Source organism: Oryzias latipes, chromosome 8, assembly GCF_002234675.1.
Source record: "Oryzias latipes chromosome 8, ASM223467v1".
NCBI classification, from domain to species: Eukaryota; Metazoa; Chordata; class Actinopteri; order Beloniformes; family Adrianichthyidae; genus Oryzias; species Oryzias latipes.
The window spans coordinates 19480536-19497898 of NC_019866.2; the positions used below are offsets into that span (position 1 = coordinate 19480536).

The following is a 17363-nucleotide window of genomic DNA, read 5'->3' on the forward strand; positions in this document are numbered from 1 at the left end:
GGCTTCTTCAGGGTTCAGACATTAAAACTAATTTTGTTGAAAGTGCTCTGCTGTTATGCAGATTGAAAATTTCTTTTGTATCTCAATAATCCAAAAATTAATAAGAAAGTTTAAATTCCTACGCAAATGTTTGTGTTATTCTTTTTTTAGTATTCCCTGAGTTTTACATCTAATCAATTTTAGATTCATTTTTTGGATCTACATATGCAAAAGGAAAAGAAATGTTCTTATAAATTGACAGTTGGGAGAAATTTTGCGTGAAAAAACATTTTTACTTTAAAAACTGCTAGTTTTCATAAAGCAAAACTGGTTGCAAGGTGGACGGTAGAAGCCGAACAGGGACTAGTGATGTACTTGTTAGAAAAAATAGTAAAAGCTTGGTATGGATGTCATTTGGCAGATACTTACAGTAAACTGTAGAGTTTAAATTCACATTGCTAAAGAGCTCCTTTGACAAATGGCCCTGCCCTTTGCTTCATAGCCTTTATTTCAAAGATCTTAGAGGACTAAAAGGTGAGGGGAAAAAATAGAAGTAACAAAATGGTTATAACTTCAAGGGCTGCTTTTAAAAATAGATATATTACTACCATTGTTATCATAACTCAGATCCTTCTTCAGGATTTCACTGACATCCTTTGTCAATGATAACTCCAGGGCCTTATCACTTTGTGGTGACCACCGTTTTTACCATTTATAATCTACCCAAATAGAAGCAGAAAAGTTACTCTTTACAGTTCATAATTAGTAGAGAAAATATATCTGAGTAAATCCAATATTTTTAGATTCATGCAAATGAATCAGAAAAATGTTTCCTTCATGAAATGTGTACTGTTCCTTTAAGGTTTGCGACGTGCCGTAAAGCGTGCCGTCGCCAAGAATCACGTGGCGCTGACATGAATGTTTTCAGTGAGACTGAAACTCAGTTTAGCAAACCCAGTTTGAATAAACCGTCGGTCTGCTGTTGTGTTTAGCATGGAGGGCAAATGACTGAGCCCTTCGTTCCGCTGTCCTCCAGCCCCGGAAGCGTGTGTGTTTTTGCGTGCTCATGAGCGCAGCGTGAAAATGTTCGTGTTGGTGGAGATGGTGGACACCGTCCGCATCCCTCCGTGGTGCTTCCACAGACAGCTGAACGAGGCGGTCGCAGAGGAGCTCAACAAGAAACTGGCCAACAAGGTTAAGAGCAGTTTTGTGACTCTGGTCTAAAAATATTGGATCTTGATTGTCTTCTTTTTTTATTATTTAGTTTCGGCACTTCCCATGATTTAGGGATTACCACAGGCAGCGAATCATCGTACTCCATCTAACCCTCACCCTGTCTTCTGCGTTCTCTAACACTAACTACCTTCATGTCTTTGTTCACTGCATCCATAAACCTCCTCTTTGGTCTTCCTCTAGACCTCTTACCTGGCACAGTGGCAGCTTTAGACAGAGCATCATTCTATCCAATATATTCAGTATCTCTCCTCTGGACATGTCTCAACCATCTCAGTATGGCCTCTCTGACATCATCTCCAAACCTCTAACATGTGCTGTCCCTCTGATGCACTTATTCCTGATCCCATCCATCCTGGTCACTCCCAAAGAGAACCTCAGCATCCTCATCTCTGCTACTTTCAGCTCGGCTTCCTGTCTTTTCCTCAATGCCACTGTCTCCAACCTGAGCAACATGGCTGATCTCACCACAGTTTTACATACCTTTCCTTTCATTTGAGCTGAAACTCTTCTATCACACCTGACACTTTTTTCCTTCCATTCCAACTTGCTGGGATTAACCTTAATTCCTCTCCTTTCCAGGACAAACCTCCATCATAGTTCATGGTGATTCCTGTCTAGCCTCATCCGCCAGCATGTCCATCACCTTTACAAACAGGAAGGGGCTCAGAGTTATCCCTGATGTAATCCCACCTCCACCTTAAACTCCTCTGTCACCCCTAAAGCACACCTCACCACTGTCTTACAGCCGTCATACATGTCCTACGCTGCTCTAACATACTTCTCTGTCACTCCAGACTTCCTCATACAATACCACAGTTCCTCTCTGGACGCCCAGTCATAAGCTTTCTCCAGATCTACAAAGGCAGTGTAGCTCTCTGTAATGCTCTTTCTTGCCAGAAAATCATACTGGTGTTCAAAAATGTTCACTTGTGTTCTTAGTCTAGCTTTAACTGCTCTTTCCTACAATTTCCTTGAATGGCTTATCAGTTTTATTTCTCTGTAGTTGCCACAACTCTGCACATCTCCCTTATTCGTAAAAATGGACACCATCACACGTCTCCTACATTCATCAGGCGTCTTCTCACCACCTAAGATTCTGTCAAACAACCCAGTCAAGAACTCCACTACTATCTCTCCCTGACACTTCTATACCTCCACAGGTATATCATCAGGACCAAGTGCCTTTCTGCTCTTCATTCTCTTTAATGCCCCTCTCACTTCACCCTTACTAATCTTTGTTACTTCCTGTCCCACAACAGTCACTTCTTCTATTCTTTGTTCTCTCTCATTTTCTTCATTAACTCTTCAAAGTGTTCTTTCTATCTTTCCATTACACTACTGACTGTCAGTATATTACCATCCCTAGCCTTTATCACCCTAACCTGCTGCATGTCCATCCCATTTTTGTCTCTCTGACTTGCTAATCTGTATAGGTTAGTCTCTCCCTCTTCACTACCCACCATAAGTCCCTTGTTTGACCTTTGACCCCTCTACTTTCACCTTACTCTGCATTTCCCTGGACTCCTAAGTACTCTCCTCAGTCCTCTGTGTCACACTTCTTAGCTAGTTTCTTACTCCTTATTCCACCACCTAGTCTCCTTATCAACTTTCTTTCCTGATGAAATACCAAGTACCTGTCTCCCTGATCACATTAGTTAGTTATCCATTCCTCTGGGAGTACCTCCTGACCACCCAGAGCCTGTTTCAGCTTCTTCCTAAAAGTCATGCAACAATCCTTTTGCAGCTTCTACCAGTTTCTCTGCCTTTGGACTTTCTTTCTTCATCTTCTTCATTACCAGAGTCATCTTACACACCACCGTCCAATGCTGTCTGGAAACTCTCACCTACCACTATTTTACAGTCAGTGATCTCCTTCAGTTACTCCGTTTACACAAGATGTAGTCTATCTGTATGCTTCTACCTCCACTCTTACAGGTCACCCTATGTTCTTGTCTCTTCTCAAAGAAGGCATTCACTATATTCTATATCTTTTATGCAAAACAAATCCCAATCTGTCCTTCTACATTCCTCTTCTGGATACCAAACTTGCCCATCACCTCCTCATCACTTCTGTTTCCTGCACCAACATTGAAATCTGCACCAGTGTCAACTCTCCCACTTCTTCGACCAACAGTAGTCCAACTTCCACCGGCACCCTGTAGGTGAACAGCCCCCAGGGTGGTCGTTGTTAACCCGGGCCTCAGCCAATATCATAGGTCGGATTCACATATTTGGTTTGGCAAAGATTTTACGTCAGATGTCCTTCCTGACAAACCCCTCTGTATTTTTGCAGGCTGGGGACCAGCATAATGAGACCCTGACTTGAGCCCCCTCGTGGCTACAATTAAAATATTGAAACTTTATTGTAATACCCTTTTATACTGTATACAATGCATATTATACAAGCCTATATTGTATGCGATATTTAATCAGCTAAAAACTGACCATACTTGCAATTTGTTATCACAGCTTAATTTATCCTACAACTAATATTTGGCACAAAGCGTCCCATTTTTACACAACCTTAACATTTCATTATCACAAAAAGTTAGTTACTTACAGTTCTGGAGTTTTGCTTTTTGGGGTTGGGGATATCAGATTCTCTGGGGATATAAGATTCTCTTTGTTTACATGATTGACTCAGTTAAATCTTTCAAGTTTTCTATCAAATTTAAAGTAAAGGGTTTTTACAGGGGAAAGGGGAGGAGTCTAAACCTACTTGGTCTTGACGAAATAGCATCTTTCCAAAGATGAAACAAACCGCATATGGAAACTATAGGAACTTTTTCACACCTGCCCATGTAGGATTGACATTATGATTTTAATAATACACCTTTAGTTGAAAACTTCATGTTGGGTTAACTTGTGTTTTCTGTCTCATATTTTACTAGTTTGTTGATCTAACACATTTTATTTAGTCAAATGGCCCAAAACGAAATCAGAATAAGCAAACACCTAATCATGATACTATGTAACTGCTCTATTATGGCAGATTGATATCCAATTTATTTGTAGCCTACACAAGAAATTGCAAGTTATTGTCATCGTGATATCAGCCTGTGCAATATGTGCACTGAAGACAGTGTAAATTATGATGAGTGGTTATCTTAAATGTAAATAGATCCCTTAATGCATTTGACCAATTGGATGGACCCCTTTAATCTTAGATTCCCGCCTCCTTTGTAGACAAGGGTCATTTGCTGTATAATTGAAGTTATTTTGATTTTTATTGAAATAAATCTGATGCAGTGAAATGGAAATTATGTAGTAGTTTTCTGTTTTGCTTTATGTTCATTCGTCAAAAGTCATATTGTCATTGCAATATTGATGACAAATATCACACATTTATTCTATAATGCTTCTTTTTTGTCTTAGGTGGTTTTCAACGTGGGTCTCTGCATTTGTCTGTATGACATTACTAAACTGGAGGACTCCTATATTTTCCCAGGCGATGGCGCTTCACACACCAAAGGTATGACAGCAACAGTATTACTGTGACAGTCTCTGAATACCTTCAGTTAATCATATTGACGTCAGTCAAACCAGCTCACAGTCCTTCAATCTTTCAGTATTTTCTTTTAACACATAGATTTAAAAAAACACACATTAAAGATCTAAATCCTATTTCTGCTGACATTCTCACCTTTGTTGTCAGTTCATTTCAGGTTTGTTGTTTTTCACCCGTTCCTTGAGGAGATCCTTGTTGGGAAAATCAAGTACTGCAGTCAGGAGGGAGTTCATGGTAAGTATCATGTTTTCTTTAACACAGCTGACACAGATGTGTTCACACACATGTGGAAATATTGTTTGCTTGTCTAACTATGGTCTCTCTGCTTTACAGTGACGATGGGCTTCTTTGATGACATCCTCATTCCACCAGAGTCTCTGCAGCAGCCTGCAAAGTTGTATCCAACCTTACAATTACTGACTCTGCTTTATTAGACTGTGTTTGCTGCGTAAATATGATGCATTTGAGGAATCCTATTGATACTAAGTGTTATACAGTTTAAGGTGAACTTTCCTAATCTGAAACTCCAGTGATGAGGCTGAGCAGGTTTGGCTCTGGGAGTATGAGACCGATGAAGGGGCTCATGACCTCTACATGGACCAAGGGGAGGAGATCCGGTTTCGGGTAACAGACGAGGTCTTTGTGGACACGTCTCCAACAGGTCCAGCTGCTGCTACGCCTGATAATGCAGCACAGCCGGGACAGTCCACAGCAGCACCTGCAGAGGAGAGCACAGAGAAGAAAGAAGCGCCGTACACACTGATAGTAAGAGTTCATAATGCCATAAAAAAGCGTTTTTGCAAATACACCTATCGTCAAAACTTTTTAGCTCCTTTGCCATTACATATGTTTGTACCTTAGTGACACTCCATTCATAATCTAGAGGAATTATTATGATGCCATCAGATCCTCTGCAACAGTAGGAGCTTCAGCTCTTTTTTTGGAAGACTTTCCACAGTTTTAGGAAGGTTTATTGAAGTTTTTGACTGTTCAGCTGTAGCATTTGTGAAGTTTGAGACTGATGTTTGCCTGGCTGTCAGTCTTCACTCTGTTGCATCTCAAAGTATTCTGAAATATGCAAAATATAAAAAGTGCACATCTTAATCCAACACCAGGAGCTGTTCTTTGTTTTTTTTCCCTAAACAGGCTCAGGGTATTTCTGTACTTTTAAGAGGGATAGATAGTTTTATAATAAATGGAAAGTGGGATCTTTTTATTTTTTTAAACAGTCATGTGAGTCCTAAAAGGTGACAGTCTGCTATTTGGGTAGTTGGGGTTCTCTTCTTGGACGAGACCCTTAACCCCACAATGGTCTCAATTATAAGAAGCCTATAATCTTTAATAGAAAAAAAGCTAAATATTTAAATGTAAATGTTTGATTGTGTAAATGCAATAAAGCAGTTACATACATTTACAGTCTTAAAATGCTTTCTGGGATCAAAACCTTAATAATGCATATCAAAAACTAAGTGCAAAATCATGTAAAAAACAAAATTTGTCATAAGAATTTCATTTTTGTTCTTATTAGTGATAAATTTGTATTACATCTTTATTTTATATTTCTGTGTTTCTATTTCAGGGCACCATCTGTGAGCCAGGGCTGGGACTGCTGTCATGGTGGAACAATTAGCACTACAGAGGATGGTTTGTCCCTCATCACCCGAGACCTGCTGCTCAGTCAGCAGGAACAAAAAACCAGCATGAAGAACTCTATAGTTTTGTTACAGGAGTACAGATGAATTGAGATCGTCAGTGTGAAAGCAGCCGATACCAGTTTCATGTTTACATGTACAACTCACTGTGATGTGTTGAATGGCAATTTATGTTTGATACATTTCCTGTGAGAGTTTCTTAAAACTATGAGGAAATAGTTCATTATTTTTTGTTAAAGAGGATTTTATTCAAATGCCTCATCATTTAAGGTAAATAAGCAATGGTCTTCTGTGCTTTCTGAAAGTCCGTGTACATATTCTGAATTGAAAAACAAACTACTTGACTTTCTCTTGTGAGTTTATCAGTCGTATTTTTCTCTGCTATGGCGGGAGAACAGGTATTTCTGTAAGCAATTCTGCAAGATGTGTCACTTAAAAAGATGAGAAGGGTCTAATGTTCATCATATTTGAGAGGCAGAATGTTAAAAATATTCCAGGAAATCAGATCATTTGATTTTTAAAGAATTTATTTAGTTATTAGTGAAAAAATACAAATTTAGCTCCTACAATCAAGCAAGAATTCTGTTCTTCATAGACCTGTTATAAAGTCCCACTCCAATAAATGTTTGGATCTATTTTAATCTATTATAAAAGTGTGGCATTTTTTCATCTGCTCCTGATTCACCACAATTTGAATATAGAAATACTCAGTAAGGCACTTTTAATCTTAATTTTCTTTATGTCTATAATGAGAAAAATGTCACAAGAACATTTTCAAAACACCAAAAACACAATTTTGAATGGAGTGGATCTGTAAGTTCTAGCTTCCACTCGTTTCTTGCAATATTGGTTACTGTTTTAACTGGTTGTCAGTGTAAAAGACACCTGTCCACCCTTAAACAGTCAGACTCCAATGTCTCCACCAAGACCACAGAGCTGTCAAAGGACACCAGGGAGAAGATTGTTCACCAGAGACAAGACTAAGACGAACCAAATTACAATAAGGAAGGAGCTTGGAGAGAAGAGTTCAAGAGTTATACTGTATTTATCCCACAATGGGAAATTTGTTCTCCGCATTTGACCCATCCCCTGGGGGAGCAGTGAGCTGCAGCCGAACCGCACCCGGGAGGCAGTAGCCTGGATGATGTTAATTGCTCGCCATTGACATGGTAATTGCCCCCATAACCATTGTTCATTCCGCTCTGGGAATCAAACCCTGGTTTCCTGCTGTAGCCTTTCACCTTACCAACCGAGCTACCCAGCCGCTTCATTATATATATATATAGTAACACACGCTGCTCTTGCAGAGCTCTTGCTTAAGCAAGTACATGTCCAGAACCATCTGAAGTTCTCAAGAGACCATCTAGATGATTCAGGGACGGATTAGGAAAATGTCATGTAAACAGATAACCTTCAGTGGGAGTGTTGATTTTAAAATGTAAAAAGTGTCTGGATCTTCCTGTATGACGATTTCAAATGACAGCGACAAAGTCTGTGTCGTCCAGCGACAGCCCTCAAACATCACAGCTCTTAAGAAGATCTCCTTGGATGAATGGACCAGTGTGTTAAAACCTAGTGAGGACCTTCAGGAAACATTTGACCTCTGTTATTGTCAACTAAGGTTATATTACAAAGTATTGAAGTCAACTTTTGTTTTTGACCAGATACTTATTTTCTGCAACTTTATGCAAAGGATCTTTTTAATCATACAGAGTTCCTGGATTCTTTTTTTGTTTTTACATTTTGTTTCTCACAAGTGAAGTACCTATGATGAACATCACTGACTTCAACAACTTTGAGAATTGGAGACAAATACTTACTGTGTGTAGACATAAAACCAACGAAACAATAGCAAAGAGGAAGAAAAATTGCCAAAGACAAAGCAGTTGGATGTATTTTGTGTCAACGTTGTGGTCTCAAAAGAACCACAGTGGTGCAAAGTTGTGCTTCTATAAAAATTTTGAAACTAGACAAGTGAAAATGAAAACAGGAAGTGATTTGTCTTTAAACTACAACAAATTTAGGCTCAACACTGATCTTCCATCATGGTTTGGTTCTTTTTTTCAGCCATTTCTATAGAAAAAAATGTTTGAGAAAAACCCCTATTTTGCAAACAATACCAGAAGCAAAGCCACAAAAAACTAAGCTATGTATTTGGGTGGAGAATTAAAACACGTTTTTTAAGTGTCTGCAGCACGAAAGCTGTTTCAGTTAAACATGCGCCTCTGATATTGTGTGTGAGACTAATGAGCAGCCTTTGAAACCCCACAATCTGAGGTGTGTGGAGGACTGGGCTATTGTGATTGTGACAGATCTCCCATTTGCTGTTGTGAAACGCAGAAGGCTCTGTTTCATAGGTCAACTCTGCAGCTTGTTGATGTTTTTCTAAAATTGTGAAAGCTGAGTTAAACCACACTGGTTGCGTCTGACCTGCAGCAGAATTACTGCTCGGACAGAATTTTTTGTGTGAGTGTAGCATTAAATAAACAGAAAAGCATTCCACATACTGGTAAAAAGTAGTAGTAAAAAGTCCTTGAAGCATCGAAAAACTGAAAAAGAAACAATATAATTTAGAGAAATTCTGAGTTGGAAAACAGTTACAACCACAGCATTGTGTGAGATTTATGTCTCATATCCTAAAAACTTCCACCCATGAAAAATAACTTATTTAGGGGATTTCTCTGGCAAAGGTGGGTGATTAGCTGCATTGACTTTCGTAACATTTTTTTTTTTACAAGTTTTTTTTCCTTCTTTACAAGCACTGTACATTTACTCCAAAGAGTTGTCTAATTTTATCACACAAAACATCTGACTTTTGCACGAGTTAATTTATGATCAAAAAGTGTTGTGGTTCTGTTGTAATCTAAGTACTTTCTCTTAGTTTGGAACAGCTGGGCGGCTTCTTTTTGTGATGCACAATAATAGTGGTGGATCAACATAGATATTTATCAGCATCACAAAGCTGACTGTCAGTAATTCATTATGGTTAAGGTTTTGCATCAATGTGTCTGTAACAATGGTTTGAAAACGGAGAGACAGGGCAGTCTTCCTGAGTTTAGGCAACAAGCAGCAATGTGATGCTTTACAAAACACACTAAAAATTCACTTGAAATAAAAATATATAATTTATTTTCATTGTTTGGATCCTACATCAAAGTTTTTAATGTCAGTTTCTGCTAACATGTTTTAGAAAGTGACTGGATCAAGGAAAAGTAAAATGTGGATCTCCAATGTCACTCTAATCTATAATTTTTAAATATCTGTTGTTGCTGCAAAAATGACAGTAAAGACTAATTTTATTCAGATATTTCTTTTTTTATTTTATTTTAAATGACAAGAATTTGCACATTAACATTTTTTGCTACACCTCTTAGGTTTTTGAGCATGAATCAGACCTGTTCATAAGACTTTATTGTTTTTCTCACCTGCTGCTTTTGGATTGTCACTATAATAATATATTGAATGATTACTTTTAACTTCTACTATTATTTTTGAAGTACCTTGACTTGACTGCAAATGTAATGTATTTTTCACGCCTCTGACTCCAATTCATTGTACCTGTAATGTTTTGGATAAGCCTGAAGCCCGCAGATATAGAACTAAAATGAACTTTGTTTCAGAAAAAAATACATATATATATTCGGTTTTTAGCATTTTTTTTTTTGAAAGAGCTATGTATCCTCATTTGAAGATGGTTGCACTCCAAACACCGGCCTCTCTGTTCCGCCGCATACAGATGGAGGTCAGAAATGACCAGGAGCCGCATCACTCACGCCATCGGAATCTCCGCCAGCTGCGCAGGCTCAGTACGCCGCACTGTCAAATCAGGGCTTTCCGTCGCTCTTCGCGGATTTACTTGATTTATATATTTAATACTTCCTTAATATAATCCACGCCGACTTCAAAGACGCACAGACTCACAGTCAGACCACCTTCAGCCTGCATTTGTCAGTGAGTAACATTTGTGTCATTTTTGAGGAGAGAGAGGGGGGCGTCCTTTGTTTTTAGATCGGGACAACAATGATTCCTACGCGCATGATTGAGGGAGACGGTGGATCACAGATCAGGATTCCAGTTTTTTTCCGCGTGCATATATATATGTGGTCGTATAGATCGCGCGGGTTTAAAAGAAGAGAAGCAGATTTAGTTTGGTTGTTTTATTGAAGCTAATTTTTCCGCTTTCACAAAACAGCTGAGCTTAAGGTGACCTTATTCTGTTTGCTGAACGGAGAAAAATGCAAATGTTTGCTTACGTTTAAAAATGAGGCACAAAAAAGAGCGATTTTAATAATGTCATGTAATAAAAATGGGCCAGGGAGGAGATTGCCTAAATTGATCGAGTTGCTTTTGCAGACTTTTAGTAAAAATGCCAACAACGACCCTGACTCCTTTCTGTCATGCAGAGACTTGTATTCTTCTTCCCTGCAGCTGCATTTTCTCTCCTTAATTCACTGTTTTGATGTAGTCAGGCTCTACAGCTCATGCAGTGAACCTGCTGTTACGTAGATCCTCATTTGGGAACGACACTCTTTACGGCAGCTCTGACGTCATATCGCCCGCCTGCGCCATCATTGAAACATACAGGGGGCGAAGGAAAAAAAAGGCTTTTATGTCCCAACATTTGTCCTGATGTTTGCCTTTCTTCAAAAAGACAAATCTGTGATTAATAGTCAAAGTTGACCAGGTTGATAGAATTAATCATTCATCAATTAATTGTCCATCTTTACTCCGTAACCGGTTAGTTGTAGGTAAAAAATGCCACCAAAAGTAGCATTTTCAAGATTTCATAAATTGCTCGTTTTGAAATAACATAATTAAAAATGTGCGCGTTGTAAATGTGTAAAATGATTTAAAAATGACTTATAATTGGTTTGAAGAAACGATGGCATTAAAGACTAGTGGTGATTATAAAATGATGCAATAAAGAATGTATACCAGTTATCTGTAGATGCATTAAGTAAAATGGTTCCTTTTTGAGGCTTTGAAATAGAAGACACTCTGTTTTTGTTAAGAATTTTTTTGTTGAGAACACTTTCATTTATCCATCCATCCATCCATCTTCCTCCGCTTATCCGGGACCGGGTTGCGGGGGCAGCAGTCTAAGCAAAGTCTTCCCTCGCCCCGGCCAGCTCCTCTGGGGGGACCCTTTGGCGTTCCTACGCCAGCCGAGAGACATAATCTCTCCAGCCTGTCCTGGGTCTTCCCCGGGGTCTCTGCCCAGTGGGACATGCCCGGAATACCTCTCCAGGGAGACGTCCAGGAGGCATCCGGACTAGATGTCCGAGCCACCTCAACTGGCTCCTCTCAATGAGGAGGAGAAGCGGTTCTCCTCTGAGCTCTCTGCGGGTGACCGAGCTTCTCACCCTATCTCTAAGGGAGCGCCCAACCACCCTACGGAGGAAGCTCATTTCAGCCGCTTGTATTCGGGACCTCGTTCTTTGGGTCATGACCCAGAGCTCATGACCAAATGTGAGTATTGGAACGAAGATCAACCGGTAAATTGAGAGCTTTGCTTTTTGGCTCAGCTCTCTCTTCACCATAACAGACCGGTACAACGACTGCATAACTACGGACGCCGCTCCGATCCGCCTGTCAATCTCACACTCCGGTCTTCCCTCACTCGTGAACAAGACCCCAAGGTATTTAAACTCCTCCACCTGGGGCAGGGACACTTCACCCACCGAGAAATAACAAACTACCTTTCTCCGGTCGAGAACCATGGCCTCAGATTTAGCGGTGCTGACTCTCATCCCAGCCGCTTTACACTCGGCCGCAAACCGCCCCAATGCACGCTTGAGGTCCTGGCTCGATGAAGCCAAAAGGACAACATCATCTGCAAAAAGCAGAGAGGAAATCTTGTGGTCCCCAAACCAGAGCCCCTTTGGCCCCTGGCTGCACCTAGAAATTCTGTCCATAAAAACAATGAACAGAACCGGTGTTAAAAGGCAGCCCTGCCGGAGTCCAACAGGTCTGACTTCCTGCCGGCTATGCGAACCAAGCTCTTGCTCCGGTCATACGGAGACCGGACAGCCCTCAGTAAGGCTCCCCGGACCCCATACTCCCAGAGTACCCTCCACAGGATACCATGTGGGACGCGGTCAAACGCCTTCTTCAAATCCACAAAATGGACTGGATGAGCGAACTCCCACGAACCCTCCAGCACCCTGAAGAGGGTGTAGAGCTGGTCCTCTGTTCCACGACCAGGGCAGAAACTGAACTGTTGTTCCTTGATCTGAGGTTCGACTATCGGATGGACTCTCCTCTCCAGAACCCTGGCATAGACTTTCCCAGGAAGGCTGAGGAGTGTGATTTTCCCCAGTAGTTGGAACACACCCTATATCTGCATTGTTCATAAATTAGTAATGACCTCATCTTTTAAAATGTCTATTTCAAGCTTATCTGACTCACAGCTTAACCTGGAAAAGTATGATGATGTCGGCATCATCTTTATGAAAACATTTCCCCTAAATTTAAATAGACATGGCAGGAAGCAAAGAAAAAAAGCCTTTCCATCTCCATGGATCCCTCTTGGTTGTATATGAGATGTGTCGGGCACAGGCCTCTTGTTGACAAACCTTTGATCTTCTCTCTGTGGTTTCCTTCTCAGCTCATCTTTTTGACGCACTTGAATCAACCGCTCTGACCCAGATAACAGCTGAGTGCCTGCAGTGAGGCCAGCCTCCCTGAGCTCCCTGCGCTCAGAGCTGACTGTCAACGGCATCCAACCTTCCGTGCCAGTCCTGCTTCCATCCAATCACGGAGAAGACATGGCAGATCCTGGCCTCACATCTCCCTCAGGAACCCCCCTGCGCTCACCCAATGCCCCTCTCACCCTCTCCTTCCCCTTCCTTAGGGAGGGAAGTCGGGTGTGGGAGGAGCGAAGGGAGCAACCGGTGCCGCACGATCTTCCCAGCCCACTGCCGACCAAACGCAACCGTACCTACTCAGCGTAAGTCTGGCCACTACCATCAAGAGTTTAACATAATGAAATAAAATGAAGTAAGTCCAAAGTTCCAAATCATGCAGTTCTTCAAATAACCACTAGAGGCTGGTTTCAGAAGGGAGCATCTTTTCACCTACTTCCACGTTAAATGACAACTTTAAACTGAAGATGATTTATGTAATCAGCAGTTTCGAGTTTATTAAAGATTAAATTTGTACATTATTAGTGTCATGTTTTTGGATTGGCAAGTGGGTGGAATCCAAAAAAGCCAAATAAAAAAACTCTCCTTTTACTCTGTCCTGCTTATTTGCCTATTTGAGGAACTTTTGCTGAATTTAGCTGAGTAAACTTAAGTCACTTCAGACTTACTTTGGATAATTAGATCTATGGGTGATGTCAGAGATCATTTGCCTATTTATGTATGTTCTTGTCCAGGACCCCCTCACTGGGCCTGACAGGTCATGTGACAATGCACTGTCCATCTTGTTGCCTGATGGGTGTTTTGTCCTGCTTGTTATATTGCATGTTCATATGACCAAAGGGTTTTTCCATCTCTTTAGCATGTGACTAGAATTTTTCTGCTGTCTGAATACTTGCAGTAGTCTCTACAGACCACTAGGGGTCCTCAGAGACACATTCAGCCCACAGAGCATCTGAACCACATTCCAAAGTCCAGTCTTTGCAGGCTTTCTTACATTCAAATGCAACAATGTCAGAACACATCAGAACGAAACAAAACTCAAATCATACAAAAAGAACAAAATACTTTACTGTTCTGCAACTTTGTTACTTCATCTCCACTGAAATATAGGATTTAATGACTGACATGTGTGATTGAGATGTTCTGACCTTTGTGCTGCAGGACGGTCCGTGCTCACTCAGGTCCCGTTTTTAAGGGCGTCTGTAAAAACTTCTCCAGATCCCAAGGTCATGGTTTCATCCAGCCGTCGCATGGCGGGGAAGACATCTTTGTCCACATCTCAGAGTAAGTCATGCTGCACCTGCAGTGCAAAGACTGCATGAACTGTTTATGAGCTTAAACTAAGGTCACTACTAATACAAAATATCTGGAAACAGTGATAAGTTAATTTCCAGCTGATTTTCTTCCTCTTTGAGTTGTATCTTCATTCAGCTACTCTGCACAGACTTTTTTCTTATTCTGGGCACAACAAGGATTCCCTCACTGAATCATTTTTTTTATTTTTCATCTTCTTTACCGTTTATTCCCTTTTGGGGTCACGGGGTTGCCGGAGCCTATCCCGGCCACTTGGGCGAAGGCAAGGGATGCCCTGGACAGGTTTGCCAGTCTGTCGCAGAGTAGAATATCCTCAATCACACATCCATTCGCGCTCACACTCACACCTATGGACAATTTAAAGTTACCAATTAACCTATGAAGCATGTTTTTGGACGGTGGGAGGAAGCCGGAGATCCCGGAGAAAACCCACGCATACACGGGGAGAACATGCAACTCCACACAGAAAGGTCCCCCATTGATGTTTTGTTTTTTTATGTCCCCCAGCCGGGACTTGAACTGGGGGCTGTGCTAACCACTGCGCCACCGTGCAGGCCAAGCTCATTTTTTTTTAATGAAGTAAAAAATGTAAAAAGACATTTTTATATTTTTAAATAAAAATAACTCTGTAGCATAAGGGTGCAGCAGAAGAGAAAACAAATTTTTGTTTATCCAAAAAAAAAATAAGGATAAATTAATACAAAAAAACAAAAATGTGAATACCGTATTTTTCGGACTATAAGTCGCCCTTTTTTTCATAGTTTGGCAAGGGGTGCGACTTATACTCCGCAGTGACTTATATTAGAACTAAATTGAAATAAATACATTGTTAACCCTCCTGTTATGTTCATTTGTGAGGAACAGAGATGATGTTCTTGGGTCAATTTGATGTATGAGGTATGTTAAGTGTTAAGAGTATGTTAAGTGACTCAGAGAATCAGCAAACCTTTTTTTAAAGTAAGATCTTGAAGGCTAACAACATAATATTCTATTTTCCAATGATTTCATAGATTCAGAAATGCAATAAAAATGACAACAGCTTCTACAAATACAGGATGAAAACAGAGTATTAGTTGGACAATGATGCTTTATGAAAGGAATAAATAAATAAGTATGAGAAAGAATTACTGTGAAATTATGAGATAAACATTCTGCTATTATTGTGTCATATGAGGTTGTGCAAGTTATTATATCTTGGTCTCAGATTTTGTCAAATAAATTTCCTGTCAAAATGCGACTTATAGTCCAGTGCGACTTATGTGTTTTTTTCTACTTTATAATGCATTTTTGGGCTGGTGCGACTTATACTCCGGAGCGACTTATGTCCGGAAATTACGGTAGTAATTTTGTAATGAGGCATTATTTTAAATTTGAGCAATAATGATAATGTTAGGGGGCAGAACACTTCTATGAAATAGTTTAGGACACGGTCTCAGGAATATTTGTTGTTACTAAGTTAGATGTTTTTAAAGGTTAATGCATCACTGCTGCACATTTCCTGTATTTCAGCATCGAGGGGGAGTATGTTCCTGTTGAAGGAGATGAGGTCACATACAAAGTGTGCCGAGTCCCACCAAAGAATGTGAAGGTGCAGGCTGTGGATGTGAAGATCACACACCTGAACCCGGGGACCAAACATGAGACCTGGTCTGGCCAGATCATCAGCTCCTAGTGACGGTGCTCAGCGTCTGATGGGGGGGGAGGAACTTGGCTTTTCTGGGGTCAGACTCTCATCCTAAATATGTTTAATTCTTCACAGTAAAGTGCTCGGGTCCATAGTTAGACTGTGAGGCACAGCACTGTTTCAAAACTGCCCCCATTCAACAATCAACTCTGCACGAGACACAGAAACTTTTTTATTTCAGGTTAAAACATACATTTTCTTTTTTTAGTTAAGATAAAGATGGACCTATTGATAAAAAACACCGTATTCCAGAGTAGCTCTGTTTATTCAAAATGAGCCTAAAGCATTAAAAAGCGTTGAGGAAAAAGGTGGTTCTGATATACAGACCACACAATTCTGACTGTATATAAATGCAGACAAGATGAAAACACGCAAAAGTGTCAACCTCAGAACCACAAAAAAAACTGAATTAAAGAAAAACATAAAACAAATGGGACATAAAGAAATAGCTTGGATCAAGTTAATAATCTGAATTTGTTTAACATTTTAAATTTGTGATTACTAAAAAAGTGAGGATTTTTCTGTTCTACTTTTGGCCACTGATCCTTCATTTTACAAAAACTACACACAATATTTTTGATGAAACTGATAGAGAAATGTGAAGAATTGTTTACTAAAAGCAGCAAAAATCTCAAAAGATGTAGCCTGATCTCCTATGATCCTACGATGCAAACTCTTGTTATTTATTCATGTATTGTCTTGTTTTTGGGTGAGTGTCTCCTAAAAATCTGGACTCAATTTGACGTCTAAATTCAGCATTTGCAATGCATATTTTTGTGTGAGACTTTGTAAAACTTGGCTTCACATTTTACTAGTTGGTGTCAATAAAGTTCATTCCACACCATGTTGTTTTCAAAGTAATTGTATCTTACATAATATGTGTGTTTGTTTACACTTACAATATGTCAGCCACAAATTCTCTGTCTGTCAGTGTCACTGCTCGAATCTTAATATCAAATTCTGTTGCATTAAGTGTCAAAAAGCTGTGGAGGATGTGGTGGTGATTCTGAGCCTCTTAACTACAATAAAGTTTAATTTGGGATTTTGGTCAAATGTGTTTTCATAAAAAAACATTTTGGTTTTATTGTTTATTTTTCTATTTTACTTCCTGTTAGTTGGTAAATACATATTGGTGGCTGGATTATGTGGGATTGTAGGAAGTTGTCAAACTATTATCCCTAAACTATATCCCTTTTGTAACACTGGTGTGCTTTTTTGATAACTTTAAATTAGCAGCTCATCCTAATTTGTTAAAAAAGGAGTAACACACAGTGATGGATACTTCATTTTTTTCTGCAATCAATGGTTAATCACAAAAGAAAAGTAATGAAAAAGTATTTTTGGGT

At 39.9% G+C, this 17363-nt stretch overlaps 2 protein-coding genes across 2 annotated transcripts; both read left to right on the top strand.

Annotated features, from left to right (window-relative positions):
• The first annotated feature begins 850 nt into the window (after positions 1-850).
• Positions 851-7020, top strand: polr3h (RNA polymerase III subunit H). Its single transcript, XM_004071786.4, has 6 exons — positions 851-1173; positions 4591-4687; positions 4871-4957; positions 5057-5120; positions 5254-5488; positions 6303-7020. The coding sequence occupies exons 1-6, from the start codon at positions 1063-1065 to the stop codon at positions 6351-6353; spliced, it is 645 nt and encodes a 214-aa protein (XP_004071834.1). The 5' UTR covers positions 851-1062; the 3' UTR covers positions 6354-7020.
• A 3137-nt stretch (positions 7021-10157) lies between these two features.
• Positions 10158-17059, top strand: LOC101174596 (cold shock domain-containing protein C2). Its single transcript, XM_004071791.4, has 4 exons — positions 10158-10326; positions 12983-13324; positions 14181-14303; positions 15843-17059. The coding sequence occupies exons 2-4, from the start codon at positions 13143-13145 to the stop codon at positions 16003-16005; spliced, it is 468 nt and encodes a 155-aa protein (XP_004071839.1). The 5' UTR covers positions 10158-10326; positions 12983-13142; the 3' UTR covers positions 16006-17059.
• Positions 17060-17363: the final 304 nt, after the last annotated feature.

What these genes read in the sequence shown, in the direction of transcription:
- polr3h (XM_004071786.4), top strand. Translation starts at nt 1,063, where the DNA reads ATGTTCGTGTTGGTGGAGATGGTGGACACCGTCCGCATCCCTCCGTGG. An exon ending in TGGCGCTTCACACACCAAAG is followed by an intron (nt 4,688 to 4,870) that starts GTATGACAGCAA and finishes CTTTGTTGTCAG; the next exon opens with TTCATTTCAGGTTTGTTGTT. An exon ending in AAGCGCCGTACACACTGATA is followed by an intron (nt 5,489 to 6,302) that starts GTAAGAGTTCAT and finishes TTTCTATTTCAG; the next exon opens with GGCACCATCTGTGAGCCAGG.
- LOC101174596 (XM_004071791.4), top strand. Translation starts at nt 13,143, where the DNA reads ATGGCAGATCCTGGCCTCACATCTCCCTCAGGAACCCCCCTGCGCTCA. An exon ending in CGCAACCGTACCTACTCAGC is followed by an intron (nt 13,325 to 14,180) that starts GTAAGTCTGGCC and finishes TTTGTGCTGCAG; the next exon opens with GACGGTCCGTGCTCACTCAG. An exon ending in ATCTTTGTCCACATCTCAGA is followed by an intron (nt 14,304 to 15,842) that starts GTAAGTCATGCT and finishes CCTGTATTTCAG; the next exon opens with CATCGAGGGGGAGTATGTTC.